The 15,354-nt window shown below is 46.4% G+C and overlaps 1 protein-coding gene across 2 annotated transcripts in view; it reads left to right on the plus strand.

Annotated features, from left to right (window-relative positions):
• LOC144151590 (uncharacterized) overlaps window positions 1-15,354 on the plus strand; it is a 351,916-nt gene that overhangs the window by 302,776 nt on the left and 33,786 nt on the right. The window contains exons 10-13 of one of the 2 annotated variants that reach the window (XM_077682697.1): window positions 2,220-2,349; window positions 3,175-3,294; window positions 7,444-7,647; window positions 14,673-14,818. In XM_077682697.1, coding sequence (XP_077538823.1) covers window positions 2,220-2,349; window positions 3,175-3,294; window positions 7,444-7,647; window positions 14,673-14,818 — 600 coding nt within the window. The remainder of the gene's footprint in view (window positions 1-2,219; window positions 2,350-3,174; window positions 3,295-7,443; window positions 7,648-14,672; window positions 14,819-15,354) is intronic. The other variant, XM_077682698.1, reaches the window with a different exon arrangement.

The following is a 15,354-nucleotide window of genomic DNA, read 5'->3' on the forward strand; positions in this document are numbered from 1 at the left end:
TTGTTCATGTAGCCACTCTCCTTCGTCCTTCGTCTTACTGTGCGTGCTGCAAGCATTAATTCCCTAGAGAACGTCAACGGTGACATCATTGGGGAAGCACCAAAATACAATACTGTGTGTGTCAACTCTACGCTGGCATTACAGCAGCGCTATCAAACAAAGACCAAGAAACCACAATCACAACCTCCTACTTATGAGCCGATGCTTCTGTTGGCGGTGCTAATCGAACTCTAACTTGAGGCATCAAAGTGGGAGTGCGAGGAAGAACTCGCGGTAACAAGCCTTGCGCCTGTTATCCATGTTACATAACTCAAATACCTGCAGTTATAAATAAAATTGCCTTGATTCTGTTGTGACAATGTCTGCAACTACGTACGTTGTACGTTTATGTCAGCTTAAATGAATTGCAGTTAGATTACACTTGCAAGCAACACTGTTAGTTCTGTCACAAAGTTCTTCCCTTTTTTGAGGGGCCTGCTGTGTACGGTTCGTTTGGCAGCACGGTGCAGGCATAGGCAAAGGTAATAACTGGCACCCTTTCAGTCTTGGCTGGCGTTGTCAATACCTGCAGTACTCGGACCCGCTATCGAAACACAGAACAAATAAAAGGAGCGTAATGGGAGAAGCGTAATTATGCTAACGGCAATAAACTTCGCAGTTCAATAACTCAGAGTAAGAATCCGATAGAAGAATTCTGCAAAATGAAAATGCGAAGAAACTTGATTGCACCCAATTTTCAAATACGAACGTGCCTGGTTACTACAGCCACTGAAAAGTTATTCAATTTTAGCTATTTAAGCCACCGCCATCAATAGTTGCCATCTAATTATGTGTCCCTCTGGGTGCGTAACCTCATTGTAGACGTGGTGCCCACGTAAATTTAGGTGCCTAATTAAAAAACAAGATCACCCTGTATAATAATATATTATAATATAATTTTTGTTATATTAGTTCAACATAATAAATTATAATATTATATAAACGACAGCGCGTCTCTTTTGAAGCCAGACAAGCGAATATACGCATGTCTCCCCCCCTTCTCTCCCCCTGGCTGTTTACTAGCAGCCGACGCATTGATGTTGACCACATGTTTTTGGCCACGGGGCAACAGATGCTTTGGAAGCTAGGGAATTACGGCTTTCTGAGAAGGGCACATCTAGTGCTGAAACACTACAATTACATATCGGGAGTAAAAACAGAAAATCTTGGCAGATATTGAATTGTTTGTGGGGTTTAAGGTGCCGAAGCTGCAACGCTTTGAGGCGCAGTGTAGTGGAAGGATGCAGAATAATTTTCACCTCTTCGTGGAGGTCTTTAATGCGCGCCGAAATCTCAATGAACGGACGTTAGCACTCCTCGCCAGCATCAGTAAAGCAGCCCTGCGCCTCATCCCGGATGCATATTCGACAAACCTGGCCGTCGAGACGAAGCTAATGTTCGCCTATTTTGTGCGTCATACTAGAAACACACAACAGCTACTAGCGTGCTGGTATAGGCTAAACCGATCTAAAAGATGACAAAATAGCTTTCTTTTTGATGAGAATGCATACAAATGAACGAAGAGAACATGTTGCAGAAAATAAAATTGCTGCCGTTGGGGAATATAACTAGAATCACTCGGGTTCAAATACAAGGCGTAAGCATGAAAACCTATGACTGTACCCCTAGGCCCCGAATCCGAACAGCCAAGCCTATTAACCAGATGCTCAACGAAATAGAAACAGGATTCCAAAGAATACAGTAGATTTCGCTTCGTTTATGAATTATTTATGAATCATGTGGCCGGGACCAAATCCCTGTCTTTAAGTTCAGCGGCACAACGCCTTGGCCACTAAGCCACCACAGCGGGTTGTACAAGTATATGCTTTACAAGATGTTTAAGTTCGATGTTCTAGCCACAGCTAGCCCTTAGGTCGTGAGCAGTGCTAGCCGGATTGAGTAAACAAGACCCAGGGTGTAGGGACCCCGATATCAATATATAAACACTTGTCTTAAAATGACCTACTAAAGTACTCTGGGATAAATTCCTATTTCGCAAGAAACGTTCTAGAGAACATACTTTTGCAGTTGTTTACAGACAAGTATAATGTACGCGTAAAAAGTTTTTCCAGTACCTCCCATATTTTCTTATTGGAAACACATTTCCCTGACCATGTATGTGGCCTTCGGGGGATATAAATTTAGGAAAACTTTTGCACCTGCATTATGCTTCCCTGCAGCTCAAAGCGGCACATCATAACCGCTTCGGAGTCATAGTTTGCGCTGAAGATGCAAGATTGGTCGTTGATCCCGCCAACTTCAGCGACACTATTGTCTCCCTGAAAAATCTCAACGTCTCTCTGCACAACTGTAAGTGAAGATGCCGTTTGACGTGCTTCGAACACTATCTTGGTTAATTTTCTAACGCAGCTCTTAGATATAATACTAATCACCTAAACGAAAAAAAAAACGTAAAATATGACTGCACATTTTACTTTACGTATTTAGGATTAAGTATTCTAGCTCGTGGCGAATACTCGCTTTTTAAAAACCGCAAAAACGTAAGCCCATCGTTACTCGGTTGGTACTCTCTAACTACTGTGTACGCCCATCGAAGAAAGTGCTTCTGCATTGTCGGAACGTGTCGCAGCAGATTGTAGCCTTCCGCTATCCTGAGTCCGCGTCCTTGAGCTGCGAGTTGATTGTGGTCTTGCACACTTCGGCGTTAGCCAAGGATTAACTTCTCCAGTATCGGAAGCCAAGCATAGGAATGGGGTTCTATAATGCATGCGGGAAATCCCGCAATGATGAATTGGTATGTCCTGTAGAGCTTCCCTAGCTGCTGCATTTTGGCTGCATTCTATGGGCACAGGACCCCATAGAAGGCTTGGGAGCATATTCGCTGGAACCAGACCTGTAAATTTCACCGGGAAAGGTACTAAATGGTGGTTACTATAGAGACAGCAAAATTGTTACCAGCCCCTGTATACTGCTTTTCCCCCTTTGATCTAGAAATATACAAAATATAATATGACTTGTTACGTAGAATCATTATTTTTATTACCCGAACATATGCTTTTACTTGTAGCAAGTAAACCTCTTTTTTGCGTTTGTGCCTGCACGCACACTAGGAAGCTTTGTAGCTGCAAACCGACGTCACGTGTTTAACAGGGCATATTGCTTGTTTGATTTCAGTTGCAGATAGTGACAGAGGATGTATCAATGATGCCATGGCAAGGATTCGTTACAGCATTGAAACTATTAAAATGAAATTCGGCAACAATGTCGAGTTTGTACTATTCTTCCTCACGGATGGTAAGTCGCGTATTTATTTCTACTACAAATGATCCGAAGTTGCAACGCGTCCCCCAATTTTTAGGGGACTAAAGAATTATGAAGAATGTTTATTGAAACATTTTCTTAATGGAGTCATAACCGTCTTAAACAGTTTAGATTTCACCCTTTCTGAGTGACTGGGTGGGCTTACTCTATGTCACCACTCAGGTATTCTGCCATGAAACCGTCTCCCCACCAGTCACGAGGCCTTTCATGAGTTCTCAGCGAAAACCCTAAAAATAAGCAATGTACGCATATTTGTATACCCAGGGGTATAAGAGAATAAAACTTTTAAAAATTAACCATATTTTACAAATATGCCATAAAACTGAGAGAGACAAAAATAATAAACAATCTGGGAGACATGTGTGTCTAAATAATAGGTTCCTAATAGTTAATGTTCTTCACCCTGTATACGACTCTTTACTTATGCTAAGACCAAGTACCAAGTACTAAGATCAAGAACAAGGTGGAGGGAATTCCAGTTCAAATTAAGCCGAGGGAATGGGCCTGGGCTGTTCACGTAATGTGAATGAGCGAGAACACGTGGACCAACGTTTACAGACTGGCTGCCAATAGACCGCTAACGCCGAGAATCGCTACGAAAATTTGGGGGGAAAACCTGGATTCAGCTGGCCCTCGATAGGCGTGGCTGGCAATCTTTGGGAGAGTTTTGTGCTGCCGTGGACACAAACAGGCTTTTGTTAATATTATGATGGTGATGAATAGTTTATGTCACAAATATACCATATAACTGAGATAAAGACAGAATAAACAATCTCGGAGACATGTCCGCCTAAGTAACACGTTCCTAATATTGTGAAATTTAAAAAAGAAACCTTATGCAGCTGCACTTTCTAATTAGGTTAACAAGCTATTTCTCGTATTCTTAAGCCGGCAATCCTTTATTTCAATACTTTTTTTCTCCGATAGAACTCGCTTTCACACGTTAACGACACTGTGAGGGTTTACAGGCATCCTGCCATCCTCACTTCGTTACAAATCAAACGCGAATTTCTGCGACTAGGACACTCATCAGAGCGCAATCATGCCTGAGAGAGTGTTTTGAAAGGCTGCAGCAGCTCTGCAGTTTGGTAAACGCTGAAAATATGGTGTACTTGTCCGTTCGTCGGTGTCACGCGAATAAAGCAAGAAGGAATACAGATTTCACTGTAGCCGAAATAATTTTTTAATATGACCGACACTGACCCTATGTTCAATGCGTCGGAAAAAGGAACACGTTCTCTTCAGTCACGCAGTCCATATGATGGCCAGGTGTTCAGGGAGTAATATGCTTGCAGTGAAGGAGAAGCGGAAGCCTGAAGAGCTAAACGTCCCACTGTATGATGTCAAAAAATAGTTTGTTGAGGCTGAAGGGCAACGTGAAGGCGGTTCTATAGACGGGAGGGGACGAGGCGCATCTTGTAAGGCAAGCTTCACGGCTTATCCGTATACGTCCGGAGACCGATATTGGCCTGGGTCAATTAAGCAGCACCAGTAGCATCCAGCTCAGTGTTATTCCACCTACGTATTGCCACATCAGCTTTCCCACCTCAGTGTTATGCCAACGGCTGTGGACAGTATTGCCATATACCGTAGCCGTCAGCGCCACTACCATTCGAAAATTCCCACGTGCCGCCCTACTTCGTAGAGAGCTAGAATACACACCCCGTCCACACTGACTCAAGTCACTTATCTAGACAGCCAGATTGCCAAACATACCACCTTCGCTCCCCATTTCCTGCCGCATCGACAGGGAACGTAGTGCCACCCGCCGTCTGCTTCGAGCTGCAGACAACCCCAAGAAAATCTCCCAAGATACCGATATCTGCGTTGCCTTCACGACGACAGATATCAAGAAAACTTTCCCGAACTTGCTTTAACCCCTTCTGATGTTACTTACTTTGCTACAGGTTTCATGCTTTTCCAGATAAACTTCTCGCCATTCACTTTTCTGCCCTGACAACTGTACCCCCCCGTCGCACCGTCCACACCTGCCAATTGTCAAATCGGCATGCTATGCCCTCAGTCATGATTTTGACTACTCCTTACTTTATATCCTCAATAATATACAGCCCCTTCCACACACATGGGATTCCAGGTAACACAAATGTTCCGCCAAATGAAAGTGTTTATCAGCTCCCCGCCGAAGTCTTCAAGAGCCCGTGATCACGGCTGTAACAGAAGCCATAGAGTGTTCTACCTCCCCCCCGACCATAGGAGATCTTCCCGCTTCCGTTGTACATCCCCTCCTCTCAATGCAGGACTTACCAAAACGTCAACATTCACTCGGCAGGCACAAATATATATGCACACTACACACACCTTCGCAACAGCTCTTATTTTGCTATGGACCAAACCCCCCATCACCAATCTACCCCTACTGCCTCAGCTGTTCTACCCTGGACCACTTTCTGCGCAGCCTCACGAACAAGCGCGCACAACCACATGATTAAAATAGAATAGCTTGAGTGGGTCCTGCAGTGGGCCTGAGTAGTCTGATTATGATTTAGATTATGATTATGATGATGATGGTGTGCTTGGTCTTGCGCCCATCCGGTAAGAACAACGGCCACTAGCGACATGCAGCATCAGTGTGGTAAGGGGATTCCAGGAACGAAGAAGCCAGCCTTGTAAATTTAGCGACGTGGTGGGAGAGCACCCCCCGCATTGAAATAAACAGGGTAATTACAGAGGTATTGATTACCACTGCGGCAGCATCTTTTCGTTGCAAAAACAAGCGGCATAATTGAAGCTGAAGTACGGTGACTGCACACGACAGGCGGTCACATAATCCAAAGATAAATTTAACAGTATAATATACGTACGACCTTCAAGATTCATGATGAATAAATGAAGAGCGAACGACGGGTAGAACATCATGAACTTGTCCCTTTCAAGGTCTCCATATAGCACATCAGCTTCATCTCAAGGCAGCATCAGTCACTAGTACCTGCAACCATGGGACAAATATTAAATCGCTATTACCTCGCAAATTTGTAATTTTATTTGCAATGGTTGTGTAGGCCACATGAACATTGGGCATTTCGTTAGCCTGCGCATTGATAACCTCCTATTTCAACTGACCCATGCATCATAGCAACAAAATTACCGGCTATTTCAACACTCCTTTTATCCAACATATCAGTCGTGTCGCATTTCTTGTTTATTCGCTGTGTTAGTGCACTTTACATCAGGTGAACTTGTGCCCGCAAGCTGTACTAAACAATCAGGCGGTGTTACGTTTTAAGACAAATGAGCCGTGGGCTAGTTTGTTGAGTGAGGCTTGTAATGGTGCTAAGGCGGCACGTTTTCGGGACATTACAGTTTTATTTTAGCGAAGAAAGATGAGCGGTCCGTTTTCCTTGCGCGTTCTCGGCATAAAACCGTTTGTAGAGCAAACCCCCCGAAACCATTCCTCCGCGGAGGACAGTAGAAAGGTCGCATGGGGACGTGAGACATTGACGTTCAAAGGAAGTCTCCGACACTAGAACGGTTATGTCAATGGTGAGTGCATGAGCCCTGCCTGCGCATACAATCCCTCTACCCCCACCTTCTATAGACGCTTCAAAGCAGCTCTGGGAGATAGACGACACCGCCCGTGGCGAGCAGAATACACGACTCGCGAAACAGGCGGATGCTGTGGAGAAGGTAAAAAGTGGGCCTGTAACCGATTTCCCCTGTAGATGGCCATGCTTCGCTGCGCAACAGTCAATGTGGACTTGCAAGCACAGCATTATGTAGGCCCGACCTCTTGGGTCTTATTAAAGACTTTTCTCTCGGGTGTGTGAATGTGGGGAAGCAACCTTTTAAGGCCAAGCTTACGCCGATCTTCTTAAAGTCTGCTTCACCCCTAAACAGAAATGTATCTCTGCGAAGAAATTTTCCTAGCGGCAATATGACGCTGCTGGTCAAAATGTGGAGGACCAAAGATTTTTTCTTTGTATGAATTTTTTCAATGCTTAACCCAGTGTCCTGCAAAACAAAAGCCCCAGAGCTTTAGTTTCACACAAACGAGAGAACTGGCGGGATTAAACATACACAGGTTCGCTGTAAATACTGTTTAGACAAGGCCCAGCGCTCGCTCTAAGAAGAGTGCCAATCCTCACGTTCCACTTATCCCCACAGAACAGTTGAATTTCGGTGGTGGAGCTTACAAGAGCGCCCGACGACTGGCCAAAAACCACGACTTGGAAATCTATTCTCTCGGAATCGCTGGAAGAACTGACAAGGCAGTCTTGGAAACATTTTCCTCCCTGTTTACAAAACACCATCTCATGATTCTGCGAAGCCACGATACATTTCAGTGGCTGGCCAACGTCATCGACGCAGGTGAGACCAAATATTTCTTTAGGTGCGGAGCACCTTAAGACGGCACAATGTCCGTCCGCGTCCATCAGTGCGCCCCCCACCATCAAGCGAAAATCAAGCGAAATTCAATTTGAGCCGTGAGTTGCAGTTTCATTTAGGGAATAATCAAGGTGCAACGCATGGCTCAAATCGAAAGACGGTCGAGCCGCAAATCGGATGTCACTGGAGGCGCAATTTCGATGTCATTTCGACTTCCCCTACTCCGCACCCTCGCCGTTATCCACGGATTGGAGATACTGCGATTATTCAGAAGCGGGATACCGCCTATAGCCTTTATTACGCGTTCGTTTTAGTAACGACGAAACGCAAGGTAAATTTGGTTTCCGGTAGTGGACAGCATTTCGGTGCAGGTACGTACTCTGAAATGGAAAAGTTTATAAGATATTTCAAACTTATTACATTCGAAAATCAAGACGCAGCTGTTCAAATAAACCTACTCCTCATGTGAGGGGTATTTCCCCCATGCTTCTGTATGTGGTTTCCTGCAAAAGGTGTATAAATGGAACAACTGGGAAGACGGAACCCTCCCTCAATAATGACGGCATTCAGACACAATACTCGTACCGAAGCCCCACAAACCTGTAGCCATCGACAACCTCCGGCCAATTTCTCTTACTTTCTGCCTGGGCAAGCGGTTCGAGCGTATGGGCCTGTGTAGGCCCATACGCCTAACAACCATAACCCTAACAACCTACCTCGAAGACAACCATCTCTATCCCCATACCATGATCGGCTTCCGTGCCCACCTATCCGCCCAAGACGTACTCCTCCAACTAAAAGAACAAATTATCGATAACCTAAGCAAAAAATAGCCTGGAACCATCATCGCTCTTGACGTCCAAGGGGCCTTTGAGAACGTCACGCACGAGGCCATCTTGCGAGGCCTTCAAACAACGAAGTGTGGAGCGGCTACTTATAACATCGTCCGAGCCTTTCTGAAAGATCGGAAAGCCGCAATACGCCGAGGAACTATACCATCTGACCCTTTCCCCACGCCGGCAAAAGGCACCCCTCAGGGATCTGTCCTTTCCCCTTTACGTTTCCATATCGCCCTCTTCCAACTTCCAGCAAACTCTCCGCAATCCGTAATCTCCACCACCCATTCTACGCTGATTACGTAACAATCTAGGCCAACACCGGATGTGCGGGACAACAGCAAGACAATACACAATACACTACAAGCAATCGACTGCATGCTTGAATATCTACAACGCCAAGGCCTCACCTGTGAACCCCAAAAATCTGCATTACTTGTTCTCCGCGCACGCACACGCGGCCGTCCTCCCCAACCAACCTCTGACCCGTCCGTCACCATATCCTCCGTTCACGTGCTGCAGGTGTCCACTCTTCAAATTTTCGGCGTTCCCTTGCAAGCCGACCGTTCGGGAGCCGCCCTTCTTCCGCAAATCTATCCGCTGTCACGCAGCTTACGCACCTCATCCGAAGAGTTTGCATCCAGCACCACGGCCTCCGAGAGAAAGACACCTGCCAACTTATTCGTGCTGTTCTGATAACTCGCATCAAATGTGGCGCATCGTACGTCCAACTGAAACCAAAAGAACACTCCAAGCTCGACGCGCTACTTCGCAAAACATACAAAATCGCTCTTGGACCCCCTGCATTCACTCCTGCGATGCACCTACTCCGACTCGGCCTCCGCAGTACACTTTCTGAAGTCCTAGAAGCACAGCAAGTCGGCCAGCTCGCTCGACAATCCATCACCCCCACGGGTCACACCGTTTTGACACACCTGGGTCGTTCCGTTGCTACTTCATTGGACGTACCAGAACGCATTTCCCCCCAAATCCGCGCACACATCAAGGTCTCGCCAATTCCGCGCCCTGTGCACCCTACTTACCACGTGGATAGAAGACAAGCACGCGTTCCTGTCCTAGGAAACGATACTCCAACGACCGCGGCACCCGATACAGGAATGTCGCCACCTACTCAAACCGAACAGTCCATGCAATGGTTGCCCTCTGTGCTGAAGGCTCTATCCTGACATTCGCCACCATCGCTTATACCAACACCACTACTGCCGAAGAGACAGTCATAGCCTTCGCCGCCACCACAGCACCTACCGGCTATGTAAACATCCTTACCGACTCACAGAAATCTTGCTAGAACTTTCTGACCGGATGCATTTCATCTCCCGCCCTCAAGCTTCTCCAGACAATAAAGTCCTTGCCGTACATCGAAATTGTATGGAACCCAGGTCAGGCCGGACTCCCAGGGAATGAGGCGGCGCACGCCTCTGCCCGCGGTATCGCACTCTGGGAATTCCCATCGGCGGCGGGCGAATTGGCAGCACCGTCCTCCAACCTTCCCGTTTCCAGTCGCTACACCAATATACTGCACCACTTCCGTCAGAGCCGCCACCACTATCCAGCTTCTTATCCCTCCCTCAACACTTGCGACGCGCGAATTAGTCGCTGACTCCGGACGGAAACATTTTTTAACACCCTTATTCTTAACATGGTATATCCCCCACTACATACCTAAGAACTGCCCGACCTGCTATACTCCCAATACGTACCATCTTGTAAGGGCATGCGCTGACCACCCTAAGCCCCTCCCTTCCCCCACCCCGGAGCGTTGGGAGGGCAGGCTGCCTAGCTCACAGCTCGGCACTCAGGAACACCTCATCTCCCGGGCTAGAGCAGCAGCTGTCGCTCCCGGCTTTCTGAACTGAGAAAAGGCTACCCACCTTCCTTTTCTTTTTCTTTTTTGGTCGGCTCGAATAACAACGTTTTTCCACCACCACCACCGAAAGCGAATTATTGGCGATTACCCTATGTGCACAATTAAAATGTTTGGCTTAGGTGATTCTTGTAATTAATTTTTGTGTTAGCAGTGTTTAACTGTAGTTTGTTGTTAAGGCCCCGATCCAAGCCTGGCATCCATGTGTACACCTGGAAAAACCTTATGTATGTTGTTAAATCCAAAGCCGGACATGCGCCGTGTTCCTCGACAATTTTCGGTAGCAAGGAAAAAGGACGGCGATTTGGTGAGCATGTTGCTATCGCTGGCGTTTGTGCGGCAGATGAAGAAAAATCATTGTGAGGCGATTTTAAGGAAAGTGCTCCGTGTCGGGTGTTCTCTGTTTTGTTCTTTTTCCTGGGAGGCGTCGATGGTCCGCCCTTGGTAATTTAACATTGGGGTGCCTGTCTATCCCTGAAGCCAATCACGTGTGGTTCCTTGGTGCCCCATTGGACAGCAGACTGTGTTAGCGCGGCACTCACTGGATGCGTCTGGTTCGGCTCTGATTCCCCGTGCCAATATTTTGAGGAAAAGCTCTGGAGCTAGGTGAGGTATCACCCGGCGTCCATGATTTTCTGCACCAAGTACTGACTTTAAGTCGTATTCTTTGTCAGCTGTCCCTGATTTCCCCTTCGGAGTCCAGTGCGAGTGCCTTGAAATGTTGCACAGGAAAGGGCTGAGGGCAGCAATTGGAGTTCCTCAGGGAGCGGTAAACGAGATGCTAATACCGGGAGCCAGTTTTGTACACTCCGCTTGTTGGAGTCGCAGACGTTACTGACGTAGATAATGCGTCTAGGGGAAGGCGATGCTGAAAGAGCAATTTTAAGGCGCTTTCGCACATGGATGATCTCTCACGCGCACAATTCTCTTAACAGTCTGATAATTTTGTGACATTAGCGGTGATGAAAAACTGAGACCTTAATGCCACCGTGGTAATTTGAGACCCTATGTTGCCAGCTACACGTTTCTCACATGTGAGTGAAGAGAGACACACCAGTGGAAGCTGCCAGATTTTTCATCTTGAACACTTGAACAACACTTACCCGAACCACTTTCAAATTTTACGGATGGCTCAGTAAAAAAGCAGGGAAGGGCTAATACAGTGGCGTAGGTCATTCAAGACACGCAGGTTTCCTGGGCGGAAGACTGGGTCGTGCAGTGTCCTGCAGTGTATTGCATCACAGCTGCTTTCGGTAAACTTAAGTCGTACAATTCGCAGGAAGTGGTAATCCTGACACGGACGCGGCGGCTACGTTTCTAATGGAGGTGAAGGGCAAAAACGCCCCTGTGTAGGAGATTTTGGCGCCCGTTAAAGATCCCCACATGGTCGAAACTATTCCAAAGACCTCCACTATGGCGCGCCTCATCAGCTGCGTTGCGTCGGTGCGTCAAACCCTTCAATCCATCAATCAATTCTGACAGATTGAAAGGCAGCGATGCAAATTTTGCAGATTGGGATCCCCACGAAAAGGGTCTGTCAGCGTTGCTTGCATCTTATGCAAGAACTCAGCAGCAAGGATTTTCTTTTGCGGTTTCAATTGATTCCTTCCATGTTTACGTCAAGGGCAACGATACCGCTTATCAGATGGCACGGAATGGCTGTCATTTGCATTGACTGTTTAAGTTTCTACTGGTCACCGCAATCACTGGAACGACTTCAGGAGGACAGTAGTCGACCCTTTCAAGTTTTTGGAGTTCCTCATTATCAGCCTGCACAAAGCGTCACAAAGTGACTTACAAGATCGGAGGCAACTTTACTGTACCGCATCCCATCGGGCTGAGGGAACATCAAAGCTTGGCTATTCAAAGGGGGGCTCGTGTGATCACCTCTGTGTTCCTGATGTGCAGTGCTAAGGGAGAACTGCGTAGTGTGTTGCCCACAGCATGCTGTAGAATGGATGGCAATGCTCTCAGTGATGCCTCTCAGTGATGCAAAAGTTGGCAGACACACAGGAACACATCGTCTTTCCAAAGGGACATTGGGTGTTGCGGAGGGACGTGCAACGCCTTCTTTATAGCTTCCTTCTGGAGACTGAACTGCGAGACTCCTGGTGAAGAAACGATACTATTGACTGATTAGGTGTTGCTCGCGCCGAGCGATTGCCGGCACATCTTGCCAGTTTAACACCACCTGATCAAATAAAGCAACTAGCACCACCACCATTCTCAATACATGTAACGGGAAAAAAACGTTTTGGTTCTCTGCGGGTAGGGATACACTGTTTGCCTTGGCTGCTGAGCACATTTTATAAGCTAAGCATAAAGTTGTAGTTATTTTTACTTTCCAAGTCACTCCATTAACAGTGAGAGAGCCGTTCATGACCCCATCTCGAGATCGCTCACGGAAGTACGGCCTTAGTTTAAACGCTGTTGTCGGGGTACTCGCACACAACATTCGCAGCGTTGTTGCTTTTAACCGTTGTTTGAGGCTATGCTATCGAAGCTCTGTCACTCAATCCGTGGTCCTCCCAGTAAATACTCATGTATCGTTATTCTTTGGTCTTTTTTCTCGCCATGTTAATCTGGCATGCGCAAAATCAGTGCATAACGCTCGGCAACCACGCACACAATTCCCGTAAGCGCACTCAAAGCTGCCATTCTCAAACTATTTTCAAGTTATACGTCGCATGTGCTAGAAAAACGTGATTCTTAGCTTAAGTAGTAGGCCCTATTTATTGTAGAAATGGAGCGATATAAATGATCAATTATTAAAAATGTTTTTATACCTTTTAAGCTCGAAAGAATGTTAGCTAGCTTACGCTGATAAGCTACGTTCCTGCCTAAACGCCGGCAAGCAGACGGTAAAATTTAAGAGGGGCGCTCTACAAAAAGACCACAATTATTTGCTACCTGAGAAAAAGCAGTGAAGAGATACTAACGTTTATGAAACCTGGAAAAGCTTGTCAGTCGCCCCACCGTTTATAAAATGTTGCAGGCTATGAAGCACAGGTGCATAATAATTACTTGTGTTCATGTCCCGATCATGCTCATGATCATTCGGCTGGCGTATACTGAAGGGCGAGTATCACTCCATAGACTACCACCTACTTCTAGACTGCCTCTGTCAAGATGACTCTTTTGCCAACAATTTCTCATATCTTCCTTTTCCTGAATATTGCATTTTACCCTACCTCTCACTTACCTCGTGAGAGCCTGTGCTGTCATAAGATGGCCACCCACAGATGGCCCTATGAATAAAAAAATCGGGCTCCCAGTCTCTCCGTTTGTCTGAAGTGCTGTTCTCGAGATTAACCAGTCTTGCTCCAGCAAAGCTAGGAATCGGGTTTGTAGGGAAATGTATATATAGCGACTGGCACATGTCCTGCACCTATAAATACATACACCTTCATGACAGATACAACACAACCTTGATTATTATAATTCGCAGAGAAAAAGCAAAATGCGTACAACCTTCTAGTCCAACGCACTGTTCAATGAGGCTTTATTTGTAAACCTTGTTCCAAGCCGAAGTCGGTGGTGCCACCCCATTGCTCCGAACCTACCGCTTTTTCTCCACTCCACACCTTGATATAGATAAGCAGAAAATTGCGTTATTAAGACAAACGAAGACTCGACTACGCGCCCAGCAGCTGACGACATCTCTACAAAAGAAAGTCCGCGCCCCCGCATGAAATAACTGTGGTAGATATCCCAATCAGCAGTATGTCCTATAAGGAAGGAAATGTCCTTGCGATACTCGAAGCTTTATTATCATCATCATCATCAGCCTGTATACGCCCACTGCACAGCAAAGGCCTCTCCCGTAGACCTCCAATTCCCCCGAACTTCTTGATCTGCTCTGCCCATCTAACTTTCTCCCACCCCTTGTCACGCTTTCCTTCTCTAGGGATCCACTGTAGCAACGGTTATCTTTCCTTCGCATTAAATGCCGTGCCCACACCCATGTCGTCTTCCTAATTTCTGCTAATAAGTCTTTAACGCGTAGTTTTGTGTCTACACCACTGCCTCGCTCTGTAAAGTCCCGCTATAACTTGTGCCCTGCATGGTTCCAGCATAGTTCCACATATAAACGGAAATACTTTCCCATCACTCGTACCCCACAATACTTCATAAAATTGAACACTGCCTATTTACTTTTTACATGCAACAAAAGAACGCGAACACGGGTGCACACGCTAAAACTGAAAAAACAGCCTGGGTGCTCGTGAAGGCATCCTGCGTATATAATTTATCTGTTAAGCACTTTACGCCCACTTGTTTTTCAGGCTATAGTTTATGCGGTATGACAGCCCCGACACCTTACGACAAGTTACTGGAGCGGATCTATGAATACTCCTTCACCATTGCAGAAGAAACGGACAGACTCCGGTTATGGCCTTGGTTGGTAACAATCCACAAGAAGGGCATCTCGGTAAGTTTTACCAAAAAATCTAAGCTAAAGAACATGTCTTCTAGCATCATTCAAAAGGCACTCGTCTCCACATTTATCCGACCAGGTGCGACGCCATTACCACGCCGTCCTGTAAGAAGTTTGTGCTCTACGAGCAATATTTATTCATGTAACCTACACCCAATCAGTATGCAGTGGGTCTGGCAGCATACTCTGATTTTGTGTGGTTGGATTCTGCCACCGGCACCCAGACTGCCGTAAATAACATGTTCCGATGTCACGCCCCACACTCTACCTTGTTAGAAGCTGAACCACTGCATCGCTTTGGCTACTCGTAGAGATCTATAGATCCCTTGAACGTCATCAATAGGGTTGCGCTCATGATTATACGCTTCTCTACAGCCTTGCGCTGTAACATAAACATAGGCCGCTCTAATTTATGAATTCGATTTAACGACGGCCACCTATGCTCGTCTTTAGCCGACCAGATTAATCTCGATCCGGAGGCAGAGTATATTCCCTTGAAGTAGACCTTCCACGTCCACTTGAAATGCCTA

The sequence above is a fragment of the Haemaphysalis longicornis genome, unplaced genomic scaffold (assembly GCF_048455015.1).
Source record: "Haemaphysalis longicornis isolate Haplotype H1 unplaced genomic scaffold, Haemaphysalis longicornis Haplotype H1 scaffold_9, whole genome shotgun sequence".
Lineage (NCBI taxonomy): Eukaryota > Metazoa > Arthropoda > Arachnida > Ixodida > Ixodidae > Haemaphysalis > Haemaphysalis longicornis.